The sequence below is a fragment of the Pteronotus mesoamericanus genome, unplaced genomic scaffold (assembly GCF_021234165.1).
Source record: "Pteronotus mesoamericanus isolate MK-2021 breed Mesoamerican mustached bat unplaced genomic scaffold, CSHL_Meso_final contig_75, whole genome shotgun sequence".
Classification (NCBI taxonomy): Eukaryota; Metazoa; Chordata; class Mammalia; order Chiroptera; family Mormoopidae; genus Pteronotus; species Pteronotus mesoamericanus.
In genome coordinates this window covers 8,536,444-8,548,320 of record NW_026555249.1, presented here as the reverse complement: position 1 = coordinate 8,548,320, position 11,877 = coordinate 8,536,444, and the positions used below count along the sequence as shown (strand labels likewise).

Below are 11,877 nucleotides of genomic sequence, written 5' to 3'. Positions count from 1 at the left end.
CGGGAAGGCGGGAAGGCGGGAGGGAAGTGGGAAGGAAGGCAGGAGGGAAAGCAGAGGCCTGTTTGTGTTGGAGCCGCCGGCGGGCTGGAGCCGGGCCGGCGCCGGAAACGGCAGGCACACAGCGGGCAGAGTGCGGGCGGCGCTGGGCACGGGCGCCCGGCCGCTCCCGGGAGGCGCGGGGACACGGAGGACCCCGCAGGTGTTCCTGAGAGCACCCCCAGGACTGGGCGTAGAGGAAACAGGGGCTGCGAATGTCAGTTTTAACAGGAAAAGCCAGGACAGCCCCTTCCCTTGCCACCCTCCAGCCTTCCTTGTGTCCCACACGTGGGAAGCTCTGGGGAGCTCCCTCGGATCCCCAGGTAGGGTCAGAGCCTTTCAGGAGCCCCTGCCTCTCGGCGTCCTTCCTGGGCGGGCCTGGAACGGGGACCTGTGAGCCTCCCAGCTCTCTGGCTGCTCCACTAACCTCTGTTGGCCTGGAGCCCGGCCAGCCCCCCAACATGCCTCCCCACAGAGCGGCCACCCCTCCGCTAGTGCCCCCTCCTCAGAAAAAACGACCCTGCCGCGTGGCAGATAACAGGCAGAGGAATGAGGGAGCGCAGGGAGGCAGCAGGGGCGGAGAGGAGGGCCGAACGCTGCCCACTGGACACACCCTGGCTGGGGACATCACAGACCCCGTCCCCAACCCCAGCGGTCCCCACGGAAGAACTTGCACCATTTCTCCCAACAGCACGAGACTTCGATTCATGGTCCTGATTTTTCCCCCTCCCTGTGCCCACGCCCTTGGCCAGGTGACGATGGATAGAGTCTGTATTTTCATCTCCTGAGCCTATGAACTTGGAGTACTAAGATGCGGCAGCAGCGACGTGTGGCAGTTCCAAGTTTCGGCCGTACAAGGCCTCCCACCTTTCCTCCAGTGCTCTTAGCCTCCTCCTTTATCATGCGAAAGGCACGCAGGCCCCCGCAGGTCCCAGGAGGGGCAGAGAGCCCCATGGCGCCGACTCGCGTCACCTCGCCCTCTCAGGCAAGGCCATCCCGAGTTAGCCAACTGCTACACAGGGGAAAAGCCCAGCCAAGATCAGCAGAGCTACCAAGATGACCACTCAAGGCATGCAAGCGACAAACACATGTATGGTATGCCACCGGGGTTATGTGGCTGTTTGTCACGCAGCGTTATTGATAGCAGATGCACGTAGAGGGAACACTGGGCACCCTCGGACGAGCTCAGGTCGTCTCAGCCCTCCTGCCTTCTGAAGAACCCAGGTCTAATCCCTCGGCTTCAGGACAAAGTTGACATCCTCACAAGCACCTCTGCTACATGAACGCATCCCACGCCTCCCAGCTGGGGTCCACCGCCAGGCTCAAAGAGCCTTCCTCCAGGCTTGGGGGGCAGCTGCTCGCCCTGCTCTCCTACCCAGGGCCGCCCACGGGATCAGCCCCTTCGGGTCCCCGCACCCTGCGGCCCTCGCTTGCACCCGCAGGATCTGCACTGCCCTGAATCCGTCGCCGTCTTGGTCCCCCCTCCCCTTCGAGCCCCTTCTGCATCCCACCCAAGTTGACGGTTCAGAGCCCTCCTCCACCTCACACACTCCCAAGGCCCCGTCTCCGGGTCACTGCATTCTTCTCTGGATGACACTTGCACAGAACAATGGCCCATCTATAACACAGCTCTCCTGGCTTCAGTTCAGCTGGATATTTTGCTAAAATCATGATGATTTTTTTGACTGAAGGCAATTGATTCAAAATGTGCTGTGAAAGCTGTGCTGTTACATTGTGGGAAGCACTGGCCCGAGCAGCTTCCAAGGAAGAGGTGCTTCCAAGGAAGGGTGTTTGGGGGGCGGTTGAACCCGCTTGCTACCATGTGGCTTTTCTCCAAAGTGCACACACAAGGAGACAGATGTAGGAGAGGGTGAATTATTATTGTTGTTGTTACCATTACTCCCCCAGGAAGAAGGATCCTGGTCATGAAAGGGTCCCCAAGACGGGAGCCAGAAGCCTGCAGTACAAAGTGAACGTCCCTAGTTCATTTTCTCATTTTATAGAGCTCTCGCTGGGCCTAAAGTTGCGCTCCGCACAAAGCCCACGGTCCTTGCTGAATGAGTGTTGCACAGGCAGAGCTGAGTCATGACGGGGACTAGACAGAGGCGCCTGTGTGCACGGGATCGCATTTCCCCGCTCTCTGGGGTCAGTGTTCATCTCACCTTTCCCCTAGCGAGCCCTGTCATGGGGACCTGCCAGCGAGCCAGCTGTCACAAGCGTCATGTGCATGACAAGAAAAGGGACGGTCGGGGGCTCAGAAGAAAGTGGCCCTGCTGCTTGCTCACCCCCCAGCACAGCCTTAGCGACGTGAATGGTCTTAGTGTCCATTTCTGGGCGTGGCCTCTGCGTGGGCTGCCGACACCTCGAAGGTGAATGAAGGACTGAATGAACAAGCTTTAGCCTTCGCCGTCTCCTTTATTCAAGCTCACGATAGACATTCCTCCCCCCCGAAAACAAAAATGACAGTGACCCCCCGCCCCCAGGAACACAGGTACCTTTTAATGTTTATTTTGGAAGTTGCTGGTTCATCTCCTCCAGCGGTCAGCATTCCCTGAAGGAGAACGGTCAGCTCCCCAAGAGTGCGCCCGCCCCGAGTCACCTACCCCACTCCACGGATGCCACCAAGGGCCCAGCAAGCCTGCTCTGGGAGAGCATTTTCAGGGACTGTGCAAAGAACTCGGGGCTGTCCACCCAAACTTGCAAAATTATACTGTGTGGACAATCTGCAGCTATAAAAATATACACATATAAAAGGACAGCTACAAAATCAGGGCGCCCATTTTCTTAGATTAGCATTAGAAAAAGTAGGGAATTCTCACTAAAGGTAAACTTCAGGGGGCGGCATTATGATTATGAGTTTACATTTAGTCTCCCCGCACCCTTATTTTCATGGGATAGTCAGAGCACATTGAAACAGCCAGTGAGGAGTGGAAGGGATTAACCCTAATCATTCATGGGCCAAGGTGAGAAATTCCAGGTTCAAGGTCACACAGTCGTTCTGCTGTCAGTAAGTGTCATGAGTCAGGGAAGGAGAGAAGTATTTTAATACTGCCCTTTGGGCCTCTCTCTCGTCTTTGTTTAACGCACTATGACTCACAATGCAGTCATTGAGCTACAGCAGACAGGCTCCGGAATTGGCCTGGTGTGTGATCTCTGGCAGCCACTGCACATTCAACGGACAAAGTTCGGTGCTTCCTACACAGAAGATTCCGCTGGGTTTGGCCCACAGAGTATCAGCAGGAAAAGCCACACAGGGACTGCTGTCTGGGTTCTAGCTTCTCACCAGGGCGCACTTCCCCTTGATGAGAGGAAACACAGCTGGCCCCATGCCTCGGTGTATGGCATCAGGCAGGGCCTCGGGGCCCCGGGATTCTCAAGACAGAATGCTCGGTCCCTTGGGCAAGGCCAGCTGGCGTTACTTGGCTCCACAGGTGTTGATGTTTCTCCCGTCCACGGCGTCTTCCACGAGGGAAACGTGGTAATCGGTGGACAGGGTGAAGTGAGAGATGCAGCCCACGAGGCCTCGCTGGTACTGCCTGTTAGTGCGCAGAGCAATTTCCTTCATTCCACCTGCCAGGAAGCCAGAGGGAGATGGGGTGAGCCAGAGGGGACCGTGTCTCCTTAGGACACTTGAGAGTGTCTACTGATCAAGGTACCCCTCGGCTCACAGGTAAGGGAGGACCCCGGGTCCTATTAGTACATAGCACCTAATGTATAATTATCCTTGAAGGGACAGGTTGACGTGATTCAATTTGATACGCAACCAGAGGCTATAAATACCTACTTCATGTGTGACTTCTGACCTAGTTGGCCACTTCAAACCAAAGAGTATCTGGCAAATTTTGAAATGTTGTATAATGTCAATAAAATGTAGTATGTAGTTGGAGGTAACATCCCCTTAAACCAAAAGAAATACACTGATGTTGAACGCTTTTAATTAAGTTGACATTTAGAAAATACATGGATGGAGACATCCTTGCATACTCATGTGTCTGCACTAGCGGGTTCTGAGCTATTTACAGGATTACCAGTCATTCTGATTCTGAAAGGGGCCAGAAAAACAGACCCTCCTTCCTCAGAGGGAATTCGTGGAGCTATATTTAGTAGGTTCCTGTTCTATAAACAAGAAAAGCGTGGTTTTCCTGGCGGATCAGTCCAAAGCACAAAAGCGTCTAAGTGCTTCCTGCCCCCTCGGCTGTGAGTCAGAAGTTCAGAACATCGGAGAATGAACTATCAGGGGAGCTTCCTATTTCCAGGTATTTGCCTGTTCCAGGGAAACGCTTGACTCATGGGGGCCTCAGCCCACAAACGGAGTAATGGGACAAGGCCCGGGATTCCTTCAGATCTGGTCCGAGGCCACTTACCCACATACAGAGCTCCGTTGATATTGAGCTGTCTCATGGTGCCAGGAGACTTGCCTGTCCTGGCCCCGTAGTCATCCACGGTTATCTTTCCTGATGGGCCATCCCTGTAAAAGCCACCATCATTTTTGGAGCTTCATTCCATCGTCCAATTCATTTCCATAAAAATGTATTAAAGTACTTACTATGCACCAGGCACTATGCTAAATGACAGAGCTGCAAAAAAGAAAAAAAAAAAACAAAAAAACCCAAACACGTTCCTGGCCCCCAGGAGTGCTAGTCTATTGAGGAAGACAAAAACAATCAACTTACAAATGACAACTCAGTGTCCCTGCTCTGGGGAGGAAGAAGGCCAGGACACCGTGGGGTTACACAGGAGGCGGACAGAGGGGCACGGAAAGCTTCTCCAAGGAGAGTGTCTAAGACCAGTGTAGAAGGCTGGGTAGGTCAAGTGGAGGGGGAAGCTAAGGCTGACAGGAAGTCGTTGCAGGAAGGGCAAGAAGACGTGAGGGGGAAGGGGGCTGGTGCAGACCAAGCAGAGAATCCTGCAGGTGGAGGCGGAGTGGGGGACGGGGGCGAGGAAGCCAGGAGCGGACGGTGAAGGGCACGGGCCGCTCAACCAGCACGGTCCTGAAGGTGAGAGGGAGCCAGAGAAGGGCGTGAGAAGGGGAGCCGCTCTGGCGACACATGGTGAGTTTGGATATTATTCCAAGCACAAAGGGGATGCAGCAGGTTTTGTAGGTGGAGGATTACTCTAGGGAAGGAGGAAAAATAGTTTAGAAGCTCCTAAAGGACCCGAAGAGTCACCTGAAAGTGACTCTGAGGACAGTGGAGTGGAGGCGCACATCTCTGGCAAGGGCTTCACAGGTTTCCCCAACTACCCAGTCCATGAACTTGTGAACCTTCTCCACAAACGTGCGTCTGCCTCTGCAGCTCCTGGGGGGACACCCAGCCAGGCTGCACATCCTCTTCTTTTCGTAAGAGTTCTTTATTGACCTTTTAATGTTCCTTTTTTAATAGCAAACAGCTTGTTTCTTGGGTTTCTGATGTTATTAACATTGACATTATTTTTTTCATTCATAGACTTTGTCTCCTCTGCGTTGCTTTACTACATCTGTTTGTTCTGATACCTATCTTTTACACCAGAAACATTTTTCAAATGCCTCATGATCACTGATGGCCACTTCCTAGTGAAGTGCTGGGCTCGGGAAAGCAGATCGGAAGCTCCGTGGGCTGGATGCGTTTTGTTGACGGTGGCTTCGTGGTGTGGTGATCTGGCTCAATCATTCCCCGGGGGACACCTGGATTTGCTACTCTCCTTACTGTGTCTGGCTGCCAGCATTCTGGAATCCCAATTATGGGGAAGGAATTATGGAGTTCTCACTATTCAAGATATGCCCCGTCACAAAGTCCCCGGTCCTAATATGCACGACATGCAGCAGTCCAGTAGTTAGCTAGACCTAGTGTCTCCCCTTCCAGATGCTCCGTTTACTTTGTCCAGTGAATGGACATTGCTGCTCTTCCATGGGCCAGGGAGGGGCGGTGCGCCAGCTGTAGGGAGTAGAGCAGGGGCTGGGCTCTACGTCCTCAAGTGAAGTCAGGTAAATTTCTAAAACCAATCTTCCTGCTTTTAGCTCCTCATTCATCTTGCAGGGCTGCTGGCTCTGACCCTATTTAGGAGGGGGGCACGTGATGTCAAGCTGAGGGCCCGGGCCTCACTCCCTGAGAGCAACTCTTCTAGCAGCTGGTGTTAGAGGCCTGTCCCCCTCCCCCATTCTCCCCTCACCCCCGGGGCCACACCCTGTCTCCCCACTGTGGACACGTTAGTTTAGAGCCTCATCCCTAGGTGCTGTAACCAGCAATGCTGGGTGTGGCCTGCCTTTTCCCCACTTACTCTAAAAAAATTCCATTTTCTCCATGGGAGCTCATCAATTGTAAGATTTTTCATTTTCTGTATCTCTAAAATGAGGCTATGTCTTAAAATCGGTGATACCTTAAATTTGAAAATAAACGTGGTAACAGCCTCTAACCTATTACATAATGAACTTCCTCATCATGTTTATTACTGGTTGTCTATTGCCACCCATTAGAATGCGAGACCATCAAGGCATGGATGCTTGCACTGTTCAATGATGTATCCCATGTGTCTGGAACAGCAAAGGGTTCATGGTGGCAGAGGAGGGAACAAGCAGATCTGTGGGGCTCCAGCTCCTCATCTGAAACGGGGAAGACTCTGCCGACCTTCCGAGGCTGTTCTGGAGATCAGCGATTATGCATGCAAAGCTCAGAGCACGGTGCCCGATACATACCTGCTCTGTAAAGCGTGTGTGGGAGGGGGTGCATTGTTATTGTTATCAATATATTGTCATTCTCATCCATAACATGGGGGTTATAAATCTTGTGTTGCTGTGAATGTTAACTAGGATATAATACGGAAGGCACCTGGCATCCTGAAGATGCTTAATAAACGAGAGCTTGCCTTCTCTTTTCCACTAGAATGAATGCCTGCAAGACCAGGATTACTCGGAGCAAGAACATGCACACAGCAAGGCTCCCCATGGAGACATCTGCATCGATTCCCCGTCTCTGCCTCTGAGCTGCCCTGGAGAACCAAGGCCTCCGATCAGCCCTGCTTGTGGCCCCCAGAGCCTGGCCCCAGCTCCTGCTCGCACCTGCGGTGCCGGCCCACCTGGGCCCGTCCGCCCCTGGAAAACGAGCTCACAGCACCTGCCTGCATTCTCCCGCCCATCCAGGTCCTGTGTCCCTTCCTTCTGCTGAACCCTCACTGCAACCCCAGGCCCGCCGGGGAGATGTCGATGATTTCAATAGCAAGAACCAAGTCTGCAAACCATCTTCATGGTGTCAAGCCTGACGGCCTGACATCTAAGTTTCTTCTGGTGGAACGTTCCCTGTTATCCCTCCAAAACACCTGCAGCCTTAGCTGGGCTGGGCTGCTCCATGGAGCAGGATGGTAAGAGCTATGACCTCAGATCCTCCTCTTGGCTCTGCCCACAAACAGTGGCATAGTCTCGGGAAAGTCCTGTAACATCTCTTTCCTTAGACGTCTAGGAATCCCCACCAATGTGTATCTTGCTGCACATAATCAAACCACAACAATGTTGAACATTTAAAAATCCTTTCACAGTGTCCGAGTGTCCTACCAACTTTCTCTATTTAAGAAAACTGAGAGCAGGGAGCTTGCAGGATGGGAGCTACAGAGATCAAGTGTGGCCAAGCGCGTCATTGCTTTGGGTGTTTCCGAGCGAGCCACTTTAAAGATGAGTCGGAGAGAAACGGAGGATCTGGAGGCCACGTTGTTTAATGTATCTTGGAATTGGTTGGGACTATGAGCATTTTAACATATTCTAGAATATATTTTAGATCACGCTTATACATAGTCACTATGGAAAGACGTTAATTTTTTTCAAAAAGTCAGAGTTGAGGGTTCATCACAATCTCTGCCACCAGGGCTTCCAGGCTACGTGGGCAGCTGGTGGGCACTGACCTGCCTCGGTACCCCCACACTCCCTCTAAGGAATCCACAGCAGGTGCGGTGGACCAGAGGCTACTCCCGCCAAAGCCTGGGCATGTGCAGAGTAGGAAATTGACCTTGGCAGCCCCGTGTCTCCCAAGCCTCACTTTTGACTCCCCCACTGGCCTCCCCAGAGTGGGCCATGGTAAATTCTCAGGGAACCCAGGTCAAAGGCTGCTCAGCTCATCTCCTGGAAGCTTCGCCCGCCGTGGCACGGTTGAGCTTTCTTCACGCAGCTAAGTTTGGGCCTGCTATTGGGGTTCTCAAAATATATTGTTAGAAATATGGGCATAAGGAGCAAAACTGTAATTTTAAGGGAGTGACTCACCCAAAGTTAACCAGAAGTCAGGGTAGTGACGCCCGTGGAGGGGACATATATAATTGGAGCAGGATCCACAGAGCTTGTAAGGTAATGTCATGTCAAAGAAAATGTGGGAAATTGCCTATGTAATGAAGCACTGAAGCATTCAATGAAACTTGAAGCAAAGTCCATATGCCCCAAACTCTCATCTCACGAGAGATACCCAGATCTCACTAAAGAGCGACGCCCTCTTCCAACTTGGCCGTGAAAAGTTATTGCTCCAGAAAGTCATGCTGAGCGAGGATCTGGGAGTTCAGCCTCTTGGGCCTGTGAGTGTCAAGGAAGCGCACAGGGGAGAGTGTTGATGGCAAAATGCCCCGAGCAACCAGGGTCAGGAGTGTGGGATGCAGGGCCAGGTGGGGGAAGAGGGTGGTGGGGCTGTGGGACGTGCGAGCACGTCCCGCCTCCGGGGGTCCAGCTCGGTCCCACGCCATGGCGGGTACTCACCGAACAGCCTTGACCCGGTGCCACCGCCCATCGTTGAAGGAGCCGTTCACTGTGATGGATGCCACGCCGCTGCCCAGGTTATAGCTATGGCATCAGAGAACGAGACAGGGCTGAGTAAAGTGCTGAAACCCAGGCAGACATGCACTCATTCATTCACAAGCGATTCTCTTCACAAAAGGTCGAGGGAACTCAGAGTGGAGTTAAACCTAACGATGTTATCAGTTAGGTTTCCAAGAGAGGCCAGGAATGATCAAAAAATGTTTTTTTTAATCATGGTGAGATATACATAACATAAAATCTACCGCCTTACCCATTTTTGTGTGTCCGGTTGAGTACTGTGAAATATACTCATGCTGTTGTACTGAATCCCCAGAACTCTTTTTATCTCACAAAACCGAAACTCTGTATCCCTTATACAACAGCTCTTCATCCCCCTCCCTTCAGCTCCCAGCATCCACCATTCTACTTTTTATCTTATGAATCCGGTGACTTTAGGAACCTCAGAGGAGTAGAGTCATGCAGCATTTGTCCCTTTGTGACCGGCTGCTTTCACTCGGCATCATGTCCTCCAGCGCCGTATACAGAAGCACCCGTGTAGCACCCGGAACAAGAAGGGCTTTATCATTTGTGATGTGTTAGACTCTGCTCAACAGTGTCCCCTCAAAGCTCACGTCCAGCCACAACCTCAGAATGTCACCTGAGTCGGATATGGGGTCTTCGCAGATGCAGTAAGTTGAAATGAGGTCCTACTGGATTAGGGCAGCCCATAATCCTACAGGACTTGGTGTCCTTACAAGAAAAGGAAATTTGGGCACAGAGAGACACACGGGGAAGAGAGCCCCAGGAAGATGAAGACAGAGGCTGGGGTGATGGAGCTACACGCCGAGGCCTTCCAGGATGGCCGGCCACCAACAGAGCCTGGGGGAGGCCCGACGGACTCCAACGATGCCAGCACCTGCGCGTCAGACTTTGAACCCTCAGAACTGCGAGGGCGTAAATTTCTATGGTTTTCAGCCACCCAATTGATGATTGTTTGTTATGGCAGCTCTTGGCGATGAATGTATGTGTTTTTACATTTTAAAAAGCAAAATGAAACAAACCAGAACACTGCAGAGGAAGCTGGACTCCAAAGAGATGAAAAGAATTTGCCTAAAATCTCAGGGCTAAAGTATAGGATTTGAATTTGGCGTCTTATCTGCCCCACCCCCTCCATTTTACTCTGATACTCAGTAGCTTTCTATTTTCTATTTCAGGTTCCGGATGGCCCAGAACCCTAAGGGTATCAGGAGACATGCACATGTTGTTTACCAGAGAGAAATGTCCCTCTTAGCCAGTGTTCATTCAATTATTCTAATTCAATTCAATTCAACAAATATTTAGGGAGTGACTACCCTAGGCCAGGCCCTGGGCCAATTGCCTAGACCTTCCCTTGGTAATAGAACGAAACTTCTGTAATCAAGCTTTTGAAGGACAGCGTGTTCCACCTGGGACAACACTCTCCTTGTCTGCTAAGAGGACGCGCCTCTCCTTCAGTCCACGGGCCGAGCGGAGGCGTGGGGTGCCTGGGTCCACTCCGGAGCCCCCGCAGGCGCTCTGCTTGAGAGAACAGCAAGGGCAGAAAGTGCTTGGCTTTCCCCAGGGAAAGCACTCCAGGTCCTTTCTTTAGTAACAGCCTCAGAGCACTCACGCAGCCCACTGACATTTAGCCGAGAATAGAACTTGGGTGACTTGACAAACTAGGAGACAAAGCTGTGACTCGGACTCTGAAAAATCCACTGTTTCCTAATGAATTTTCCCACATCAAGCAGCTCTTTGTCTGAAGCAGCCTGGAGGTGGAATTTTCAGATTTCCTTTTGAGGGGCCAGGGCTTGCTGAATAAATGAATGGATGTGAAGCAGGGCTGAGGGCTGGCTGGCAGGCCCGTAGCCGAATGGCTGTGTGTGGCATTGATGGGAGGCAGCAGAGACCCATGGATCAGACCAACCCGCCTTGGTGCCCACTCCCGCCAGGTACGGGCCCGGTGAGCGTGGGCCCTGTGTGTCAGGGCTTGAGCCTCAGGTTCCTCCTCTGTGAAGCGGGGTGATCGCACCTTCGCTGAAGGACGGTAGGGAATAGTAACTGTATGCCACACTGAGTGCAGCTGCACACAGGTGGATGACCGCTCCAGAGGGACCAGCAGGAAGGAGAAAGCTGCCACCGAGAGTTAAAGATGTCAGGCCTCTCCTGGAAGAGGAGTCATGTGTGAGCGTAAACCACCAGGCTGTAAATGTGTAACCGAAATGGAAACCCTTTCAGGTGGGTCTGGACAAAGGAGGGGCTTTCTTCCTCTGCCCTCCAGCCCCATAATGGTCCTGGTCATGCAAAAAGCCTGGCTGTGCTCAGGGGAGTCAGCCCTGGGCCCAGCAGACGGGAACGCAGCCAGCAACGCGACACGGGCACACGACACTCAGCGGGCGTCTCCACGGCCGGACGCTCCAGCCTGACCCCCACTCCATCAGACTGCAGACCCCCGAATAACCTGTTTCCCCGGTGCTTCACCCTGCAATCTCGATCTCTCTCTCTCTCTAATCCTCACCTGAGGAAATGTCTATGGATTTTAGAGAGAGAGGAAGGGGGAGAGAGAGAGGAAGGGGGAGAGAGAGAGAGACAATGATGTGAGAGAGAAACATCAGTTGGTTATCTTGCATATAGGCCTGGACCAGGAATCAAACCAACAACCTTTGGGTGCACAGGACAACAGTCCAACCAACTGAGCCACCCAGTCAGGACTCTCTTTTATATAATAATAAATGACCAAGAAGAGTGGTTGTCTTCATCGACAGAGGGCATGAGGAAGCTTTCTTGGGTCTGAGAAATGTTCTGTATCTTGTTCTGTGTGGTAGGTCCACAGGTGTTTACACGTTTAAAAATCTATCAAACTGCACACCTAACATTCGTGCACTTTATGTAAATTACAGCTCTATTTTTTGAAAAGGAAAAACATAAAAACGAATGAAAAAGTGAACAAATGAGGGCACGTCTGGTTTTGCTCTCAGCGTCTTACGACTCTGGTGAGCCTGAATCGGCTACCCTGACGCAGGCCGCCCGCTCAGCCTGGCGCGCAGGAAAGGCAGGGAGGCTCAGCACCCAAGAGACGCCCC

The 11,877-nt window shown here is 52.4% G+C and overlaps 1 protein-coding gene across 1 annotated transcript in view; it reads right to left on the bottom strand.

Annotated features, from left to right (window-relative positions):
• Positions 1-2,581: 2,581 nt before the first annotated feature.
• The window catches only part of EGFLAM (EGF like, fibronectin type III and laminin G domains), a 139,093-nt gene continuing 129,797 nt past the window's right edge, over positions 2,582-11,877 (bottom strand). The window contains exons 21-23 of the mRNA XM_054583952.1: positions 8,738-8,821; positions 4,401-4,504; positions 2,582-3,606 (exon numbers count right to left, since the gene is read on the bottom strand). Of these exons, the coding sequence (XP_054439927.1) occupies positions 3,452-3,606; positions 4,401-4,504; positions 8,738-8,821 (343 nt within the window). The 3' untranslated portion in view covers positions 2,582-3,451. The remainder of the gene's footprint in view (positions 3,607-4,400; positions 4,505-8,737; positions 8,822-11,877) is intronic.